This window comes from Fomitopsis serialis (genome assembly GCF_022376445.1).
Source record: "Fomitopsis serialis strain Sig1Antser10 chromosome Unknown B0H18scaffold_170, whole genome shotgun sequence".
Classification (NCBI taxonomy): Eukaryota; Fungi; Basidiomycota; class Agaricomycetes; order Polyporales; family Fomitopsidaceae; genus Fomitopsis; species Fomitopsis serialis.
In genome coordinates, this window is record NW_025955130.1 from 1 (window position 1) to 18,531 (window position 18,531).

Below are 18,531 nucleotides of genomic sequence, written 5' to 3' on the forward strand. Positions count from 1 at the left end.
CTCATCATGCTGTTCCCGACCGTCCTCCTTGTGATCTCCTCTGCATGGCTCGCCGCTGCCGCGCCTGCCCGCCGCAGCGCCCCGCCGCCGTGACAGGTACGTCTCCTGTGTACATCATGCGCCCTCGTCGTGCTGACCTCGCGCGCACAGACACGAGCATCCTGCAATACGCGCTCACGCTGGAGCACCTCGAGCACACGTTCTACGTGCAGGGCCTCGAGCAGTACGACGCGCAGGCGTTCTGCGACGCAGGTACGAGCCTCGGTTCGCGGCCGCTTCGCCCAGATCAGGGAGAACGAGCGCGCGCACGTCGAGTTCCTCACAGCCAGCTCGGTGCGGACGCCACGGCGCCGTGCAACTATTCCTTGTGAGTAGCTGCGTAGGCGCGCTGTTGCGGTGAGCAGGAGCTGACATCGGCCGAGTTACGCAGCCCGTACACGGACATCCCCTCGTTTGTGGCGGTGTCGCAGACCCTCGAAGAGGTCGGTGCGGCAGCGTACATGGGCGCAGCGATCTCCGTCGAAAGCCGGGACGTGCTGTCTGCCGCACTGGTAAGCCCTCCACCGCCGGCTGGCCCACGCGACGCGACACTGACGCGCACCCTGCATAGGCCATCTCGCATACCGAAGCGCGCCAGGCGGGCTGGGTCAGTTCCGCCGTCCAGAAGGAGCAGCCCTGGGACGGCGACTACGAGACGCCCCTGTACTTCAGCGGCGTGTGGTCTCTCGCATGTGAGCCGTGCCCCTCGCTCCACGAGTACGTATGTGCTGACCGGTTCTGCAGCGGGCTTCATCACCTCTTGCCCCGCGACGAACCCCGACTTACCTGTGCAGACCTTCCCCGCACTGACGCTCACGCCCGCCATGCCTGTGATGGGCCAGAACGTGAGCGTGTCGTACAACAGCACCGGCGCGCCCATCTCCGCCGACGGGGAGACGTGGCTGGCGTGGTACCACAACATGAACACGACGTTCACCGCGATCGGCGCGGACGGTGTCACGACCGTGCCGGACGACCTGCGCGGGACGGTCTTCGCGGGCGTGGTGAGCAACACGACCGTGACGAGGGACGACGCGACGATGTTGAGCGGGTTGGCGGCCTTGTCGTTCCCGTATAACTCGTCCACGGTTGTTGACGCGTGAGGAGTAGTAATCCTGCGCGTTTGGTTATGGGAGTCCGCGGTGATCGCAAAAATGTTGTTGGAACAGGGTGTTGGGTGCGGAAAGGACTGGAGAGGTAGCTTCTGCGTGTACTGTAGTTCAAGTTGTAGTTTTCCAGTTCTCTTGCGGTTTGCGTTGGATTTGAGAATGTATAATTCTCCTTTATCTTATCGGTGGTCCGGGATACCTCGTCAAGATCTTATCACCAACCAAATCGGGGCGATGAGCTTGAGTTGAAGTAAAGCCCCTGGATCCTCCTCCTCCTACTATCCCGTAACCTGAACTGTGACTTGTACATACACACACTGGGCATTGGGAATCGACACGACTCTACTCGACTGTATCTGCCTTGTCTTGACACTCCATCTAGGGACTCGGACATGCCATCGTGTCCGTCTGGAAGTGCGCAATATCTGCAGCTGCTGTTCACCACGTACTAGAGCGCTTGGAAGGGACCTTTGATTGACTAGTACTTGCGACCAAAATCAGCTCCACTGCCTCAGAAGCCTGTCCATGCCCAAAACTCAACCGGTGAAACTGGAGAATGTCTAGTGTTCTCGTTCATGCAGCTTGCTGCCGCGGCGACGTCGGGTGAGGACGAGTACATGTTATCATTGGCAACCGTCGCGGTAGTCTCTCGTCGGTGTTTTCGACGCATACACCCGGGTTTTACTGCCAAGGGGACATTCATCCAACAAGCAATGTCCGTTCTTCCTCTTGAAGTCTGACTCGCACGCTGTCGCGCCCACATTCCATGGACTGTCAGCGGTGGAGTTGCGGATACCGACCAGTGTGCGCGTGTTGCTTCTTCAGCCGGTGAGTGAGGCGTCGACGCAGTACACAGCCTGTAAGTAGTTGATCTACTTAGTCCTCAGGCTGGCACCGTAGGCCGACGTGACCTACCGTGACTCAGGCAGTTCTGCAGTGCCGCACTACTCGCGCTGCTACGGCAGCACGGAAAGCGCGTGCGGGAAAGGAAGAACGGAGGGGAGGTCTCTCGTATGTAGTCTCGGCCATGACGCGCGACCTCACAACATGCAAGCTCATTGGCAAGTCCAAAATAGCTCTGCGGTCCAAGCTCGCCGTGACGCGCACAGGTTGAGGATGACTCCGATATGGTCGGTTTTCGTCGGACACGGACACGACGACGGACTGGCGACAATCGAAAACAAGGCCTTCAAGTTTCAAGCTTGAGGCAAGCTTGAGGTCTCGGGCCAGACTCGGGCCCCAACCCTCCCCGGGCCCCGCCATCGACCGCGTGCAAGGCGATGTCTCAGCAATGTTGGCTCCTATCGATCCGGAGAGACGAGATGGAAGAAACATATACGGGGGATGGGACGGGCTCATCAACAACGTCATCCGCTGATCCGTCCCCAACGTTAGACTGGACGCCCTGGCTTCGTGCGAACAGTTGGGGTCGCTTCACGTAACGTTGCGTGGGCTTTGGACGTTTGGACCGAGGGCAGTGTTCTAGTCGACGCCACCGCTGTCAACATCGCTGAAGCGTCACGGTGGATGAAGGGTATGGACGCCCTGAGGCAAACGTGGCTCTGCCACGCTCGGAAGCCAGCGAGTCGCGCGCATTACCGAACGTGCTCGAGTGGTACGACGGTTCGCGGGTCAGCTGCAGTACGTGCTGACTGGCACCGGCCCTTCGCTCGTGCTTGGCGTGTGGCCCTCCAGGTGCTGTTGACGAAATGGAGAAGCGGCGCGGTCTGCGAAGAGTGCCTCAGGTGCATGCCACCGAGAGGTGGTGCGGGGCAAGAAGCGTATACTGGCCAATGGGAAGATGAGAAGGCGAAGAGACGCGCCCGGCCCCCGGCGGCCGCGTCGATGCGGACGGGGATTCCTCCAGCAACTCGGGCACTCCTGCGGACTGCGCGCGGGCAGGTGTGCACTAGAGGCCATGGCGGAGACGCACAGTGCCTGCACGATGCATCGACAATGACGTCCATTCGCAGAGAGAACACTCCCGAGAGACGTTTCAGCTGGCCGCGGCAGCAAAATGGGATTGCGATGACTGGTGCGGTCACGTTTGCGAGACGAGCGCGCGCGCGCGCTCTAGCACCTGTTCCACCTGGCTTCTGTGCGCGTCTTCGGGCCACCCAATAGCCATGTCAGTGTGCTGATAGATCCGCGTCATCGTTACGATATATCGGCCTCCGTGCTCGTGCGTATAAAGCGAGCAAGGGCAGAAGCTCCTTCGGCTTGCTTCGCTAGCTCTCGAGTAAGTTTACCTGACGGTCTTCTTCCTCGCGCGAACGACCATCATGTTGTTCCCGGCCGTCCTCCTCGCGCTCTCCTCTGCATGGCTCGCCGCCGGCGCGCCGACTCGTCGCAGCGCGCCCGCCGCAGTGACAGGTACGTCTCCCACCGTACATCACGCGCCCTCGTACTGACGTCGCGCGTAACAGACACGAGCATCATGCAGTATGCGCTCACGCTAGAGCACATCGAGCACGCGTTCTACGTGCAGGGCCTCGAGCAGTACGACGCGCAGGCGTTCTGCGACGCGGGGTACGAGCCTTGGGTCCGCGGCAGATTCGCCCAGATCAGGGAGCACGAGCGCACGCACGTCGAGTTCTTGACGAGCCAGCTTGGTGCGGACGCCCCGGCGCCGTGCAACTACTCCTAGTGAGTCGCTTCGTGGGCGCGCTGAGCGGGAGCTGACTTTGGCCAGCCCGTACACAGATATTCCCTCGTTTGTGGCGCTGTCGCAGACCCTCGAGGAGGTCGGCGCTGCGGCGTATATGGGCGCGGCGATCTCTGTCGAAAGCCAGGACGTGCTGTCCGCCGCACTGGTAAGCCCCCTCGCCTGCTGGCCCACGCGACCGGACACTAACCCGACCTTTCACAGGCCATCTCGCATATCGAAGCGCGACAGGCGGGCTGGGTCAGCTCCGCCCTCCAGAAGGAGCAGCCCTGGGACGGCGACTACGAGACACCCCTGTACTTCAGCGGCGTGTGGTCCCTCGCATGTGAGCTGCATCCGTCGTCCCGCCTACATCATTGCATGCGCTGACTCCCCGCAGCGGGCTTCATCACGTCCTGCCCCGCGACGAACCCCGATCTGCCCGTGCAGGCTTTCCCCGCGCTGACGCTGACGCCCGCCGCGCCCGTGATGGGTCAGAACGTCAGCGTGTCGTACAACAGCACCGGCGCGCCCGTCTCCGCCGATGGTGCGACATGGCTGGCGTGGTACCACGACATGAACACGACGTTTACCGCGATCGGTCCAGATGGCGTCACGACTGTGCCGGACGGCCTGCGGGGGACGGTGTTCGCGGGTGTGGTGAGCAACACGACCGTGACGAGGGACGACGCGACGATGTTGAGCGGGCTGGCGGCCTTGTCGTTCCCGTATAGCTCGTATGCGGTCGTCGGTGCGTGAGTCGTGTTCGGTTATGGGAGTTCGCGGTGATCGCAAAAATGTTGGTGGGGCAGGATGCGGAACGGACTGGTGAGACTTCTGCACGTACTGTAGTTAACGAACTTTCTATGAATGGACGTTTTGACTGACTGGATATTATCTCGTTCGTAATCAGATGTTTGGCGTGCAACCAGTGCCAGACCGATGATTCACGCCAACGGCGATCCTTACGTCGTCCTATAATCAGATCTAGTACTTGGATGCCCCTGCGCACATTCGAATCCTCGCTCCCAACTGTAGGATGCCCCGTGTAGCTTCGGGGTTCTTGTCTAAGGTACAAAGGCTTGAATGGCCACCGGCCGATTGTAACGATACCACCTTCGCGCAATCTCTTCCAAGAACATAGATGTGCAATGCGACCGTTGCTGAAATCGAATGGTGTTCACTGTTCAGGTCTCCCCACTTGTGCGGTTCACCGCTACTACACCTCGAGTTGGCTGGCACATGGAGTCCACGTGAGTGCGGCCCGCGAAATACATGGACCTGCCACCTGAGACGCGCTGACGACACATGGTGGCCACGAAAAGGAGGAAATGGCCCCACCGTGTCGACAGTCGTACGTGGCAGACAGGTGGTGTGCCAGCTGCCTATGAGGTGGGGTACGCGTGGTTTTGACATGCGTTAACGTAGTACCGCCGTGCAAATTACATTGATATGAGCTGCATGCATGCGTTGTGCGTGAGGTCCTTGCATCGCAGACAGCATTCTTGCAGTATTCAAGCACCCATTCACGATCACGATGACAGTATTCAATTGCTGTTGCATAATAATTCACGTCTATGCAGCCCGCACTACATGATACAGTCCGAATAATGCTCTATGAATCCGGCGAAATGAGATTTACAATCGAGCCCTGGATACACGTGTGACACAGAGCACTAGTAGAACGAGGACTACTCCGCAGGATCCGCTGGGGCTTGGCTGCGCATGATCTCCCTCGGTTGACGCAACAAAGGCCTCGTTGACCTGTTGCTGCCGTTCATCTACTACTTCGTCTTCGGGAACAGCGTTGATCGCGGCGGAGTTATTGCCATGTAATGCCCTATCATTGTCGAGGATAGATCTAAAGACTCTATGGCACGATATCAGTACATAATGAATAGAAGCCCAGAAGGGAGACATACCGTGCAAGCTTTTTTGCGTCATTTCCAGCCGACTCGCAAAGACTAGTGAGATGGTCGTTGAGTGTGACCCAGTACTTAATTGATTGGTCTTCTTCATAAATGAGGCGCTATAGGGCTCAGTCGGTGGAGTCCCTGACAGGATGAGCTCGTCGACGGAGCCGCGCTCGGCGTGGACACAGGTCTCGAGCGAGAGCGACGTCATGCTTGAGCTGAGGCTCAACGACGCCGACGCAGTCAAACCGCCCGTGAACCGGCTGAAGAAGCCGGAGCGTCGGGACTCCCGACGCTCCGGCTTTTGGAGACGGTGCTTGCGGGCGTTGACGGCGTGGTCGTGTTGTTAGTCGCGACGCTGAGCGTGGACGACGCCGCGGAGGACGCAACAGATGGCGCATTGCTCCGCGGGGGAGAGTAGCGGGAGCCTCGCGCAGAAAGGGGGGAAATGAGAGACTCCGAGTCGGATATCATGTTTATAAGATACACGCCAGTGACCGATGTGACAGATGGCAAAGCAAGCAGACAGCGGCTGCACGCGAGAGGAGCCTAGTGTCTCGGAATGGCTGCACTGTAGCCTCGTGCGGAGGCCCAATGTCGGGGGCGCGCGGGGGCGGCGCGCTGGACGTGGTCACTTGATACGTGGATCTCACTTCGAAGGAGGGAGGGGTTGGGGAGGGGGTCCATCGAGCCACCGGCCGATACCGCATGCGCGCTCTCCTCATCTTGACAGTGGGTGGAGGCAAGGTGGAGGACCGCGGCGACAGAACCTGTCTCCTGCTGACAAAGCCGTGACAGCACGTTCCGCACAGGTTTTCCCGTCAGCTGTCCGACACCTGGCTTGCATGTGCTCCCCACGTATCGAACGTCGTGTCCCGTAGCTGCTATCGCCACGTTAGACGCACGATTCGCCCGTTTCGAGGTGTACTGTCCCCGCACAGACTGTCGAAACACAACAGCAATTCCAGAGTCGGAGAAGATAAATACATGCCTGTACAATAGCATTACACACAAAGGATCCGTGATGCAAGTCCACCGTTATATGGTACACACCGTTATCTACATACGCACCGTGACAGAGCCGCAGCCGCTACATCCACTCGTCGACCTACCCCACCTTACTCGCTCTTTACCCGCTCATACCCGCCCGACGAGCCCCACCCGAACCAGCTCGTCCGCCTCTGCTGAGGCGCAGGGCGTCCCTCGCCCTCGCCTTCGCCTTCCATGTCACTCGGCACCTCGACCTCCTCAAAGGTCGAGCGCCCGTTGTCCGTCCGCTGGCGGAGCGAGCCCGACGACGACGACCGCGAGGGGTTGTTCGCCTCGGGCACCGGCGCGCCCGGCTCCGAGAGGTCGTACGGCGGAGCCTGCGCCTCGGACGCGAGCTCGTCTCGCCGCGCGTGCCCCGCGTTGGCGTTGGCAGCCTGCGCGGCGGACGCCTGCGCCTGGCGGAGGAGCGCTGCGCCCGACGCGAGGACACTCGGGCCATACGTGCTCCAGAGGCCCGAGGCGAGCTGCGCGGGGCCCGAAACGGGGTCTCCGAGGGAAGGTAGCGGTGCTGCGCCCGCCTGCGCATTCGCGTCCGAGCTGGAGGCGGAGCCGGGGCCTGCGACGGGGATGTTCATCTGGCGGAGCGTGCCGGAGACGTGCTCCCAGGCGGCGCGGAGGATGCGCTGGAGGGACGCGTAGATGTACGTCTTGAGCTGGGCGAGCGCGGAGTCGATCTCGCGCTCGTGCGCGGCGAAGAACGGGCGGAGGTGCGCGCGGTAGAGGTACGTCGCGCCGTGCGTCTGCGGGAGGGCGAGGTAGAGCAGGAAGATGGTCTTGATGGTGTAGTAGAAGGGGAGCCTTCCGGGGCGGGAGGTCAGGAGGAGTAGATCCGGAGGGGCGTCGAAGCGGACTTACCAGGAGACGAGCCACTCGGCGACGTACTCTACCGCGACGATGCAGCCGAGGACACTCCAGTACATCAGCCATCGTTCCAGTTCTTCCTCTGCGGCAGGCCGCTGGGAGAGCACCTTGTACGATGCATACCCGGGATAGAGAAAGGCGGTTGTGGCACTGAATGCGTAATCCCTCGGGCTCAGCAATTCGTTGAGGTCAGAAGTAGATCCTACACGTACCTAACCACTCGGAAGAAAAAGTAGAACAACATAATCTGCAATGAGCTACAGGCTAAACCACCTGGAGAGATGGGAGTATATGAGCTGTGCGGAGGCAGCTACATCCTGCATGCAGCCTCCATTTAGCAGACGCCGGGCCGCGCGCCACCCGGTAACGATCGATTATAATCATTAGGACCGATCGTAACACCGACCTTACACTTCTTTGTAATAGAGTAAGGACCAGATTGTATCAGATTGTATTGATTGCTCCTATCGAGATGAAAAGGCTTCTATCCTCCTTCTATCTGGACTGATTTGAACGGATCCACGACGTCGCCTCATGCTGCAATGCACTTCCCAAGCACTTCCAATGACAAACAGACGAGAAATCTCGCCAGTGTGATGAAGAGTCAATGCAGAACTTGTCCGACAATCGTCTTCTGTGCGGCGATGATTCGTGCGCCACGCGTATGGGCTTGCCATTACGCCGAGCTTTCTCTCCGTGAGTCGTTGCTCCAATGTCAGGTAGTATACAGTGTCAGTGCGATGAAATGCAGTAAGTACATATGCGCGGGGCACGATAGGCTACAGCATCCTCCCAAGCCTGACCAATCAACCGGTCTTGTTTTTGCTTCTCCTCCCAACCTGGGCTTGGAAACCGGTCTTGATGGTGGCGACGGAACGCCTTGACCCGCAAGACTCGCACGACATGAAGAAGATACGGTTCTCCTTGGAGAGGAGAGTGTCGGGAGATTTGCACGTCTTGCACGTAACGTATTCGACTGAAAAGCGTGTGATCACCATATTCCGTGAGCAGCGAAACGATGCATACCGATGTACCGACGGAGGACGTGCTCGATCTGCTTCTGCTGAAAGCGACCCTTGATGACCAGCCGACCGGAACCATCGACGGAGCCGGTGGTACCCATTTCTGCGAACATGTACTGGATGACATGTTCTGGCTGCCTGTGCATCCGCTTGCAGATGTCAGAGACGTTAGCGAAGATAGACTTCTTGTTGCCTTCGCGCAGAATCTGCGGAGGCGCGATGGTATAACGTTTGCCTGCAGAGTTAAGCAGGGCAGGGTTGGATGCGTGCAGTTGAACGTAGAATCGTTGAAGTAGCTGCAGTGGTATTTAGCAACGAGGGCCTTGAGCGAGTAGGACAGATCTACCTCCTGGTATGTGTAGTCGCGATCGCTGCTCAGCCATGGTTCGGTGCCTACGTCCATGCTCACAGTGCCCTCGTTTCGCGCGAACGGGTCATCGCCAAGCTCCACCTCGTCAACCTCGGCGGCAGCATCCTCGCCGCCCTCTTCTTCATCAGCATCTTTCGCCTTTGCCTGATTCAGCTCCTTTTCAAATGCCTCCATGTCCAGAGCTGCTTTCTTCTTCGTCGACTTCTTCTTCTTCTTGAGGTCAGAGAAGTCGAGATCCTCAGTTGCAGCTGGCACAGCGTTAGGCACAGCGGTAGGCGTCGACGTGCCCGAGTTATCCTCTAGCTGAGCACACCATCAGAACTCACGTCTTCAGCGAGAATGCGATAGACATACCAAGTCCATGGGAATATCCTTCTTCTTTTTCTTCTTCTTCAAATCACCAAACATCGCTTTCAAGTCATCATCCTCCTGCTTCTCCTCAGCACCGTCCTCAGCAACCACATCCCCGTTCTGCTTCATCTGCTCATGCATCGTCTTGGGGCCCATATCCACAGCCTCGCCATTGGCCGTCGTATCGTCGATCGTCGCAGGCGGAGGGGCAGTGGGATCGGCTTCAGCACCGAGCGGGTCCTCCGAGAACGCGACAGTCTTCTTCTTGCGCTTCTTCAGCGACGGGTCGAATAAGGGCTCCTCGGACGCCATATTCACAATATCTGAGAGAGGAGTGGCGAGATGTGCGCGGTCACTGTCTACGGCGATGAGCTCGAGTCAAGGTCGAGCGACAAGCGCCCAGATTGACCGGCAGGCGATTCGCAATGAATCCGATTCGGACTCCGAGGGCTCATGTTCCCACGGGGTTCCGCGCTGGCCCGCTGTCGGTCGCCGCCGACGTTGCACCCGTCCTCCACTACTTTCTTTCTGTCGTCGACCACCATGCTCGCCAGGAGCACGCTTCGTCTGGCCGCCCAGCCCCCCGCGCTGGGCGCAGCCCCCGCTGGTGCGCGTAACATGGCGACCCTTCGTGAGATTGAGCTGCGTCTCAAGTCTGTGCGGAATATTGAGAAGATCACCAAGGTGAGTAATCGTAAACCTTTGGCTTCGTTACGGAGGGGTACAAGACCGAACTGGGGAGGGATCTTTGAGGGGGAAACTTCGAAGTGCTTTCTGACAGCATTCGTTACTTCCAAGCCGGGTATGGCTCGTGCCGCCCGGACATAGACCGTACGGTGTGCCATATGTGTCTCTGGCGGATGGAAGACGGTTCGTTTCATATGCGCGCTGTGGTATGGTACCAGTGAGGGGCCATCGACCATACCATGGCTTCAAGACCAGCAAGGGTCGCGAGTAGTAGCCGGGGAGCACTCTGCTAGTGCACAAGTTATTACCATTGCATCGGACGAAAGTGGAATTATGGAATTGCACCCTTCAATCGCCTTCCCTTTCCTTCCGTCACTGCCTTGCTGAATGCTGAATACTTGAATTTCAGTCCATGAAAATGATTGCCTCCACAAAACTCAACAAGGCGCAGCGTGCCATGCAGGCGGGCAAGCAGTACGGTGTTGCGAACTCGGGTTCGTCAAAAACCGACAAACAAACTGCAGCACCTTACTGACCACTGCTCGCCTTCCCAGAGGTCTTCCAGCACGCGTCCGCCGAGGAGCCCAGCAAGCGCAAGCTCTTCATTGTCATCTCCTCTGACAAGGGTCTCTGCGGTGGTATCCACTCCTCCGTCACGAAGGCCACACGCCGGATTATCGCCGCACATGGAGACGGCGTCGAGCCGGACTCGCCCATCATGGTCATCGGCGACAAGTCCAAGGCGCAGCTCTCCCGTGCACTCGGGAAGAACCTCGTCATGAGCTTCAACCAGATCGGGCGTGACATCCCCACCTTCGCGGACGCGGCCGGCGTCGCGGACCTGATCATCAAGGAGGCAGTCGAGTACGACAGCATTGCGATCGTCTACAACAAATTCGTCTCTGCGATCTCGTACGAGTCGGCCGTCATGGAGGTCGAGACGGAGGAGACGCTGAAGAGCTCGCGTATGTCATTTATCCTATGGCAGCATGAAACCCCGTGATAACACACACGTCCCAGCCGGTTTCAAGGCCTATGAGATGGAGGAGGAGGTCACGAAGGACCTCGCCGAGTTCGCGCTCGCCAATGCGATTTACGCTGCCCTCGTCGAGGGCCACGCGTGCGAGCAGAGCGCTCGGTAAGTCGACCCCGCGTAGCATCCGACGATCCTTGCTGACGTGCTACAAGTCGCAACGCCATGGACAACGCGTCCAAGAATGCTTCGGACATGATCGGCAAGCTCCAGATGCAGTACAACCGTGGTCGCCAGGCCTCCATCACGAATGAGCTTGTCGACATTATCACTGGTGAGCACCGACTCGCCCTGAATATGAGTGCGAAACTCACGTTTCTGCCTCTCCAGGTGCAAGTGCGCTCTGAGTGTGGTGGCCGGCCGTGTGCGTACGATAGAATAGTGGAAATCTGCGTTCATGTCCTGTACCTGAGGGCTGGGCATGAACCGTCACATTTGATTGCTTCAACAAGTCTGGTGTGATCAAGTCTCCATTCGTGAAGGCAAGGTATACACGATCAGCCGAGCAAGTTACTGTCAGGTAGTTGGACAACGCCAAATGCAGAACGCACCACCATCCTTTGTCGGCCTTGCTATCAGTCAGACGGCGGTTGTCGATAAACGCAAACACAGTCGATATACTTGTACAATGCTAGCTAGGGCTGTGGAAACAGCGGCGGCGATTAAGGTTGTCTGGCGCTGAGTACGGGATACTGTAGGAAATAAGCTGCAACAGACGTACGAGACAAGACAAAACAAATCGAGGGACAGACAGTGGACGACAAAACAGAGTAGATGACAGACATATTCACGCAACATGGATAGGCATGGTAGCAGCTGAGCATGGCTCACGAGCCAACGTCGCCAATGCGAGTGAGTGCGGCGCGCCGCTTTTTCTTCGGTGGCTCTTGGGCCTCCTCGCGGGGTGTCTCGCTCGGCTCGCGTGTCCCCAGCACGCTCTCGTCCACGCTCGGCGCGGGGGTCAGCGGCGGCTCTCCTTCCGCCTTCCGTTTGTTGCCCACTGTGGGTGTCAGCGCTGGCAGGTTAGCGGACACCCGCGATGGCGTTGAGAGGGGCGTAGCGGCCGTCGAGTTCGTCAGAGGGAGCGAGTGGTGGTGGGCAATGGACTGGAGCTGCAGCGTCTGCTGTTGCGTGTGGTACGTCGGCAGGATTTCATCGAATACGACAATGGTGCAGTAACCATCGCGTGAGGAGAGCATCAGACACTGGCCATCGGATGACCTGACCAGGCGTCAGACCGCAAAAGGGTTGATGGGGGACAGTGCACTTACCATGTCATATCCGTGAATTCGTCATAGTGTAGCTTGGTGAGCAGGCAGACTGGGCCAGACTGCTGTGTATCGTAGATGGCCACGGTATCCATAGTCGCGACCGCGTACAGCATCCGGTACGGCAGCGAGAAGATGGAGGCCGTCGGCGTAGGTGTAGGCGGGATGGCCGGTGTACCACCGCGCGATGTCATAGGCGTCGGTGGTTTCAACGAATCCGTCGCTGACAGAGCGGGAGACGGCATCATCATGCTCGGTGGGCCAGTCGGAATTGCGATGCGCGGTGAGGGCTGAACAATCGAGCCGCCCGATGGCGAATGCTTCGTGGGTGACAAGGGCGCGGGCGTCGCAAGGAACGTCGACGAAGAGGGCGTCGGAACGGACAGAGGGGCAACATCGACGTTCACATGCTCCTCCTTTCCTTTGCCGATAGCCACTGTCGGAGGCTCGCTCTGCTCGCCCGAGGACACGCCGGATCGCAGCTCGTAGAGGAATGGGGAGAAGCGCACCGCGACGCTCGCTTTCTTGAAGCCAGGGAGACGCGCGATGGGTGGGCGCGCGAAGTTGGCGCGGGAGTAGATATACACTGATGACGATGCCGTCTCCTTGGTCTCACTCGACCCGGGTGACGGGTTGCCCTTTCGCCCTCGCGCAGGTTGCTCGCTCTTGGATGAACCCGGCTGCACGGACGGATCCTCGAATTGGCCGGCAGGCGTGAGTAGCAGCCCGCCATCAGGACTGAATGTCAGACGCCTGAAGAAGTTCGTGTAGCTTTCGTCGCCGTAGAGCTTCACTGATGCCCAGCTGGCCGAAGCCTGTGGCCGGATGGCGGGAGTGCGGGCATAGGAGAAGGTGATCGTCCATAGCGCGAGTGCGTTGCCGGCGAGTGCGCAGCGCTGGTGCTGCTGAACGATGACCTCCGCGATGGCGTGTAGTCCATAAGCGGCGGCGGGAACATACTTGAGGGAGTACTCGGTATCGACGCTGTGGGTGTGAGCAGCGCTCCGCCGTGTTGTTGGCTGCTCGATGCAACTGATTCCTCGCGCAGCTGTTCGCTCGCGCTCGTGATAACGGACTCGGTCTCGCTCACTGTTGACTCGCGTCTAAACATCGGTGGGCGGCTGCGCGAGCTCGGCGTGCGACGATGACGATGTGGCATGCGTGTGTTCTTTCCGACTGCGTGGATGTCGAGGCCATCATCCTTCGTGGAGACGCTATAGATGTGCATGGAGCGGTCACTGCTCTGCGTTGCGAAGAACTCGTTCAGAGGGTCCCATGCAACGCCTTGAACATAGTGACTGTGCTCTGCGATTTCTTGCATGCATTTGCCTGAAGAACATCAATGTTTGATTCAACGCGCGGCATGCTCGCTCACCATCGTTGGTAGAGAAGATTCGCGCGCAATTGTCTGTGCTACCGGCCACGATGTAGTCGCCCGTAGGACTCCATGCGAGATCATATACCTGCATGGTCGTGCATCTGGAGCGCGATAAGCATTGAGGTCGCGGGTCACGAACGCCAACTTACCGGAATGTCGTTCGTGGCTTCCAGTGCTCCTTCTCGTATTGCAATTCATCGGGAGTGAGGTCGCTTCCAAAGGCATTGGCGTGCGGGCTTGTTGTCGGCGACCAAATGATGACCATACCATCTGAATATAGATTTCAGCGCGTCGTTACGCGTCAATCATCGCGCGACGTACCGTCCCCAGCCGAGGCAATGAGTTCCCCTGTTTTGGGTCATCAGCAACAGACGACGCGCACAGTTCGTGTACAATCCTCACCATTCGGACTCCAGCGTACGACATTGACCGGCGCCGAGTGTCTGCTGAGTGTAGCAAGATACTCGACTCTAGGCGGACGTGGTGTCGCGCCCTCCGATCCCGAGGCCACCACTACTGACTCTGGTAGGATGTTCGGGTGCACCATCCACAACTAATGGAGGCTTAGCCAGTATCGTACGCAATATTGACGCGTCTACTCACTCTGACATGGTTATCCTCTCCACCCGTAGCAAGCCTGTAGCATTGGGTCACAAAGTGCTTGTCGTCGACTGGACGCGCCTTCCTGAACGAAGCCGGTTGGAAGTCGCAAGTCGAGATGGGTTTGCTGTCGTGCCAACGGATCTCTAGTGTTCGTACGCGCATTCTGGACGTTATGAGCGATGGTGATAGTGTTAGTTCATGTTACAGGAGTACAAAGCCTTGTTCGCAATCACGGCCACTGTTCAACGAAGCGCTCAATACTGATCATACTATTCAAAAGAGGAAAGTCATGTGTTCACATCATTCGACATTGCCACCTCCTTCAGTCTTGCTTCAAACGTTAGTACATAGCCTGTCCTACTAGTAGGCCTACTATCAGGAATGCGTATGCATGGAGAGTGTATACGATTTTTATGCAGGTTGTATGTGGTTATCATTTAATTCTAGTCGGTATCAGCGTTTCGAACACAGGTTGTCTAACTGTACTTTACAGGCCCAGGCTGTGTCTTGGATGCGTATGTTAATCAGTTCTATCACATCAAGTAGTGGCCGCAGAGGCGCAGACTACAGGGCGCATCGACCGTTCAGCACTTAGACAGCTTGTTGACCTTGGCCATACATTTGCATTAGAATCGCTAGCAAAGTGCAGAAGATTCTATGCGCGAACATACCCTTCAATTCCATGTGGACTCGAGAGCTACTCGGGAAACAACTAGCATACATACAGTCACGCTCTACTCCTCCGTATATATGCACTCTGCTATCGGCCATAGCCTTGCGGATATTGCCCATATTGTTGGGGCGGTGGCGGTGGCGGCATTCCATACTGGTACCCAGTCTGCTGCTGCTGCTGCTGACCCGGAGGAGGCGGTGTTCCATATTGTGACTGATATGAGATAGGCGGAGGAGGAGGCGGAAATGGTGAACCTGCTGTCGGTGCTGGTGACTGATAGCCTCCACCATACTGTGGCTGTGACGATGGAGGCGGATATGAGTTCTGGTGCTGAGGCTGCGAGTACGGCTGCTGTTGCGGCTGCCCATACTGTGGCTGTGAGTATGATGGCTGGTACGCAGACTGCTGAGGAGCAACAGGGTATTGCTGTGACAATTGGGGCGGACGAGGTGGAGGTGGAGGGCTGGTGGCGGTACTTGACGGTGGAGAAGAGAAGGCCGAGTTGCTGGTGCCGAACGCGTTCAATGATGCATAGGGATCCATTGAAGAGCGGATGGCTGGGATTGATAGGAAGGCTGTGAGGGTGGGACCGATGGAGGTGGTGGTGGATAAGGCGTCCTCGCAGGTTGTGACTGAGGGGGTGAGGGATACTGGGGCGCAGAAGGAGCAGGCGTCGACTGCCATGAGCTCTGCGCAGGAGGTGGAGGAGACATCGGCCCGTTCCTGCCTTGAATGTTCATCGACGCGAATGACGCCTCCAGCCCTGTTGGCTTGGACTGTACTGGCCGCGGAGGTGGTGGAGGTGGAGGCGAAGACGCTGCCGATTGGGAGAAGCGCCGCTGCGTCTCCAGCTCAGCAGCCAACCTTTCGCGGTCCACGGTCCGCTCTGACACGAAGGATTTCGCGTTGCGTCGAAGCACCGTGGTGAGTTCCGTGAGCTCGTTATAGAACTGTAGACCCTTCCTGTTGGATGCAATCAACGTCAGCAAGACACCGTCACAGCGGCCAATGAAAGGACACATACGCAATACCGTCCCTGACTTCCATGTAACCGTCTCGAGCACGTGAAAAGCGGCGAATAGTATCCTTCTTTCTCCTTTCACGTTCCTCCCATTTCTTCGCCCCAGGTCCGCGACCGGCTAAGTCCTTCAATGCACGCCAAAGGGCGGAGACTTCTTGAATCGTCACCTGTTCATGATGAACGGTCGCCGTCAAACGTTGTTGGTAAGGCTTGAACTTCTCGAGTTCTCCAGCAAAGAGATTGTTCTCGACACCAGGGTTACGTCTGTTCAGAAGCAGGAGATGCGAGACGTCGTCCGCTTGAACCTGATACCCGTTAGCATGGACAGTGTCCCGATGTGTCAAAACGACTCACCTTCTCCTTCAGGTCTTTCAAGACCTGGTGACGCTCGTGAGCAATCTTGTTCAGCCGTCCCAAGCGCTCCTCAATCTCGTCGACCAACTGGGCGATCCGCGTACGTTCTTCATCATTCTGAGCATCGTTGGTCACGTCCAGGTCAAGCAAACTCTCAGAGCCGGCCCCGCCACCGTCCGTGCTGGCCCGGAACACCTCTTCCACCTGAGGTGACAGCAACAGACGAATCTCTCCCTTGACGGAGTCCCATAGTGCAACCACCTGCTGATCGGACTGAGCTGCAGCGTCAAGCGAACCCAGATGCGACTTGAGTTCCTGGCGGAACGATTTCGTAAGGGAGCCTGACGGTTCCTGCGTCCAGAGATGATCGTACTTGACGCGCATCGCCTCGCAGTCCCGGCTCTCCGTGTCCAGCTCCCTGCTGACGCCGTCGAGCTCGCCCTTGACGGAGTCTTTGAGCTTCGTCAGCTGTCCCATGAGCCTCTCGACGCTCTCCCGCTCTTCCATGACCGCTATGTCTTCGCGCCATCGACGGACCTCCAAAGGCACCTCTTCCTCGCCGCCCACACCACCTTCGGCGATAGCCTTGAAGCGCGCCAAACCTTGCTTCACGCCCAACGATTCTAAGGCGCTCTTGACCTCCACTTCTGCGTTATCGGCTTTCTCGACCTCGCCACGGACCAGTTTCGCCTTCTCCTCGGAGTAGACACTTGCGCTCTCGTGGACGCTCAGAGGGATAAGACGGATGAACATATCCGGCCCTATCACCTTTTGCACCTCCGGTGTCGCGTAGACCTCCTGGATTGTGATGGGCGTCGCCACAGTCGCCTTGTCAATCTGAGGCAGGGCCTCGGCGGCAGGGAGGACGGCATTGTAAATCAAATCGTTTTCTCGCTGCGCCTCGTTCTTCTTGTCCGTGCAGAGAGCCAGGTGTGCCTTCGTCAGATCGAGTATTGCCGAGCCAGCGTCAGAAGGCAAACTGGGGGACATCTGCGTGACGAAGATATTGGAAAAGGATGAGGCCGAACGGTTTGCTTCCTTCGCTGCCGCTTCGGCTACCGTAAAACGGACCAGTGCATCGCCGTGCTTTCCGGCCGCACTGTCTGCGAGGGCACGGTAGTATTGCGCGACAGAAGTGAAGTATTTGGCCTTGATCTAGGTGCTCTGATGAGCAACAACCCAGTAATAACAGTAGATGACATACTTGTAGCAAAGTGACCCAATTGCGATCAAAGATGCCCTTGCCCATGAACTCCTTCACCTCCTCCGTGAGCGACGTGTACATAAAGGCCGTCTGCGACGCGATCTTCGCGACGAGGGCATTGCCCTTCTTCTCGTCGGTGCATTTCTCGAAGAAGACTTCTGTCGCTTGCGCGAGGATGATGCCAACCAGGAACTTGACGACCTCCCGACTGAGGTCGGTGGAAGGGCATGGAGAAGTTGTCATTGATATATGTCAGCATTCCCGCACACGTCCGGAAGTAGTAGAAGGCGCGCTTCAAGCCCTCGGGGTCAGAACGGTTCTGAGAGGCGCGATGGCAGAGTGGGTCGCCGCTATTTGGAAGATGATGGAGCTTTCTCGTAGGCTATCGATGTCTGCGTTATGAGCTTGTTCGTGAATGCATCCCGCCACGGGAAGTTAACGCGGATTTCAGCGAAGCGCAGCTCTAGCAGTTCCAGCTGACCGAAGTACTTGTACAGCAGATCGCGGGCTATGTTGAGAATTCAGCAAAGAGTCACAGCACAGCAAATTTCATGGCTCACCAGTCATATCGCTGCCTGCGCCCTTGACTGCATCTTGTCTGCAACGCTGCAGGTTCGCGTACTCCGTCGCATAGTTGTCCGGATCCTCTCCATATGAGTGCGAGATCGCACTTCGAATCGGAGTCGTCCAATCCACCTCCTCTGTTGACTTCTTCAGGATAGCTACCATTGGCGAGTTGTGCGCCATCTTGCAAGCCCGGTCGATCGTCAGTCTTGAATACAGTGACGGTGTCCCTGATACCCGGCCGCTATGAAGCCACCCCGGTGTCCAACCTGCTACTCAAGTGTTGTAATGACCAGCAAGAAGGCAGCTAGCTTTATAAGAGGGCAGGAGTATAACAAGTGGTGTAGGATGGTTAACACAGTTACAAGTGCACGACTCCGAGCGACT

At 57.8% G+C, this 18,531-nt stretch overlaps 7 protein-coding genes across 7 annotated transcripts; 3 read left to right on the top strand and 4 right to left on the bottom strand.

Moving 5' to 3' along the window:
• The first annotated feature begins 2 nt into the window (after positions 1 to 2).
• B0H18DRAFT_149243 (ferritin-like domain-containing protein) lies at positions 3 to 1,378 on the top strand. Its single transcript, XM_048036867.1, has 5 exons — positions 3 to 96; positions 151 to 367; positions 431 to 551; positions 611 to 731; positions 784 to 1,378. Exons 1-5 carry the CDS (start codon positions 45 to 47, stop codon positions 1,140 to 1,142), a joined length of 870 nt encoding a protein of 289 aa, XP_047886336.1. The 5' UTR covers positions 3 to 44; the 3' UTR covers positions 1,143 to 1,378.
• A 1,698-nt stretch (positions 1,379 to 3,076) lies between these two features.
• Positions 3,077 to 4,990, top strand: B0H18DRAFT_1046549 (ferritin-like domain-containing protein). The gene is made up of 5 exons (XM_048030798.1): positions 3,077 to 3,521; positions 3,575 to 3,794; positions 3,841 to 3,961; positions 4,018 to 4,138; positions 4,193 to 4,990. The coding sequence occupies exons 1-5, from the start codon at positions 3,431 to 3,433 to the stop codon at positions 4,549 to 4,551; spliced, it is 912 nt and encodes a 303-aa protein (XP_047886337.1). The 5' UTR covers positions 3,077 to 3,430; the 3' UTR covers positions 4,552 to 4,990.
• Positions 4,991 to 6,819: 1,829 nt separating this feature from the next.
• B0H18DRAFT_1046561 (TB2/DP1, HVA22 family-domain-containing protein) lies at positions 6,820 to 7,933 on the bottom strand. The gene is made up of 3 exons (XM_048030799.1): positions 7,829 to 7,933; positions 7,611 to 7,766; positions 6,820 to 7,553 (listed from the first exon to the last, which is right to left on the bottom strand). The coding sequence occupies exons 1-3, from the start codon at positions 7,858 to 7,860 to the stop codon at positions 6,824 to 6,826; spliced, it is 918 nt and encodes a 305-aa protein (XP_047886338.1). The 5' UTR covers positions 7,861 to 7,933; the 3' UTR covers positions 6,820 to 6,823.
• Positions 7,934 to 8,231: 298 nt separating this feature from the next.
• B0H18DRAFT_149341 (eukaryotic translation initiation factor 2 beta) lies at positions 8,232 to 9,737 on the bottom strand. The gene is made up of 4 exons (XM_048036868.1): positions 9,363 to 9,737; positions 8,985 to 9,311; positions 8,643 to 8,934; positions 8,232 to 8,592 (listed from the first exon to the last, which is right to left on the bottom strand). The coding sequence occupies exons 1-4, from the start codon at positions 9,669 to 9,671 to the stop codon at positions 8,423 to 8,425; spliced, it is 1,098 nt and encodes a 365-aa protein (XP_047886339.1). The 5' UTR covers positions 9,672 to 9,737; the 3' UTR covers positions 8,232 to 8,422.
• A 586-nt stretch (positions 9,738 to 10,323) lies between these two features.
• B0H18DRAFT_149355 (ATP synthase F1 gamma) lies at positions 10,324 to 11,547 on the top strand. Its single transcript, XM_048036869.1, has 5 exons — positions 10,324 to 10,540; positions 10,601 to 11,011; positions 11,067 to 11,184; positions 11,235 to 11,353; positions 11,410 to 11,547. The coding sequence occupies exons 1-5, from the start codon at positions 10,459 to 10,461 to the stop codon at positions 11,424 to 11,426; spliced, it is 747 nt and encodes a 248-aa protein (XP_047886340.1). The 5' UTR covers positions 10,324 to 10,458; the 3' UTR covers positions 11,427 to 11,547.
• On the bottom strand, positions 11,537 to 14,490 carry B0H18DRAFT_1146555 (WD40 repeat-like protein; the record flags this gene model as incomplete). The annotated part of the gene is made up of 8 exons (XM_048035695.1): positions 11,537 to 12,300; positions 12,351 to 13,118; positions 13,142 to 13,676; positions 13,723 to 13,826; positions 13,875 to 13,995; positions 14,047 to 14,073; positions 14,128 to 14,278; positions 14,329 to 14,490. 8 exons carry the CDS (start codon positions 14,488 to 14,490, stop codon positions 11,907 to 11,909), a joined length of 2,262 nt encoding a protein of 753 aa, XP_047886341.1. The 3' UTR covers positions 11,537 to 11,906.
• Positions 14,491 to 14,672: 182 nt separating this feature from the next.
• B0H18DRAFT_1046570 (ALIX V-shaped domain binding to HIV-domain-containing protein) lies at positions 14,673 to 18,483 on the bottom strand. Its single transcript, XM_048030800.1, has 10 exons — positions 18,141 to 18,483; positions 18,021 to 18,088; positions 17,850 to 17,899; positions 17,581 to 17,788; positions 16,377 to 17,531; positions 16,026 to 16,327; positions 15,635 to 15,964; positions 15,000 to 15,506; positions 14,823 to 14,936; positions 14,673 to 14,751 (listed from the first exon to the last, which is right to left on the bottom strand). Exons 1-8 carry the CDS (start codon positions 18,325 to 18,327, stop codon positions 15,089 to 15,091), a joined length of 2,718 nt encoding a protein of 905 aa, XP_047886342.1. The 5' UTR covers positions 18,328 to 18,483; the 3' UTR covers positions 14,673 to 14,751; positions 14,823 to 14,936; positions 15,000 to 15,088.
• Between the last annotated feature and the right edge of the window lie 48 nt (positions 18,484 to 18,531).

Bases quoted from the DNA above. Each gene is read 5' to 3' on its own strand.
- B0H18DRAFT_149355 (XM_048036869.1), top strand. From the start codon at position 10,459: ATGAAAATGATTGCCTCCACAAAACTCAACAAGGCGCAGCGTGCCATG. The intron at 10,541-10,600 runs GTTCGTCAAAAA...TCGCCTTCCCAG, and splicing joins GTACGGTGTTGCGAACTCGG to AGGTCTTCCAGCACGCGTCC. The intron at 11,012-11,066 runs GTATGTCATTTA...CACACGTCCCAG, and splicing joins GGAGACGCTGAAGAGCTCGC to CCGGTTTCAAGGCCTATGAG.
- B0H18DRAFT_1046549 (XM_048030798.1), top strand. From the start codon at position 3,431: ATGTTGTTCCCGGCCGTCCTCCTCGCGCTCTCCTCTGCATGGCTCGCC. The intron at 3,795-3,840 runs GTGAGTCGCTTC...GACTTTGGCCAG, and splicing joins GCGCCGTGCAACTACTCCTA to CCCGTACACAGATATTCCCT. The intron at 4,139-4,192 runs GTGAGCTGCATC...GACTCCCCGCAG, and splicing joins CGGCGTGTGGTCCCTCGCAT to CGGGCTTCATCACGTCCTGC.
- B0H18DRAFT_149243 (XM_048036867.1), top strand. From the start codon at position 45: ATGGCTCGCCGCTGCCGCGCCTGCCCGCCGCAGCGCCCCGCCGCCGTG. The intron at 97-150 runs GTACGTCTCCTG...TCGCGCGCACAG, and splicing joins GCGCCCCGCCGCCGTGACAG to ACACGAGCATCCTGCAATAC. The intron at 368-430 runs GTGAGTAGCTGC...CGAGTTACGCAG, and splicing joins GCGCCGTGCAACTATTCCTT to CCCGTACACGGACATCCCCT.
- B0H18DRAFT_1046570 (XM_048030800.1), bottom strand. From the start codon at position 18,327: ATGGCGCACAACTCGCCAATGGTAGCTATCCTGAAGAAGTCAACAGAG. The intron at 17,900-18,020 runs GTTAACTTCCCG...CGCGCCTCTCAG, and splicing joins TGCGCTTCGCTGAAATCCGC to AACCGTTCTGACCCCGAGGG. The intron at 17,532-17,580 runs GTATGTCATCTA...CAGAGCACCTAG, and splicing joins ATTGGGTCACTTTGCTACAA to ATCAAGGCCAAATACTTCAC.
- B0H18DRAFT_1046561 (XM_048030799.1), bottom strand. From the start codon at position 7,860: ATGTTGTTCTACTTTTTCTTCCGAGTGGTTAG. The intron at 7,767-7,828 runs GTACGTGTAGGA...TTACGCATTCAG, and splicing joins TTTTTCTTCCGAGTGGTTAG to TGCCACAACCGCCTTTCTCT. The intron at 7,554-7,610 runs GTAAGTCCGCTT...CCGCCCCGGAAG, and splicing joins GCCGAGTGGCTCGTCTCCTG to GCTCCCCTTCTACTACACCA.
- B0H18DRAFT_149341 (XM_048036868.1), bottom strand. From the start codon at position 9,671: ATGGCGTCCGAGGAGCCCTTATTCGACCCGTCGCTGAAGAAGCGCAAG. The intron at 9,312-9,362 runs GTATGTCTATCG...TGGTGTGCTCAG, and splicing joins AGGATATTCCCATGGACTTG to CTAGAGGATAACTCGGGCAC. The intron at 8,935-8,984 runs GTAGATCTGTCC...ATACCACTGCAG, and splicing joins GCGACTACACATACCAGGAG to CTACTTCAACGATTCTACGT.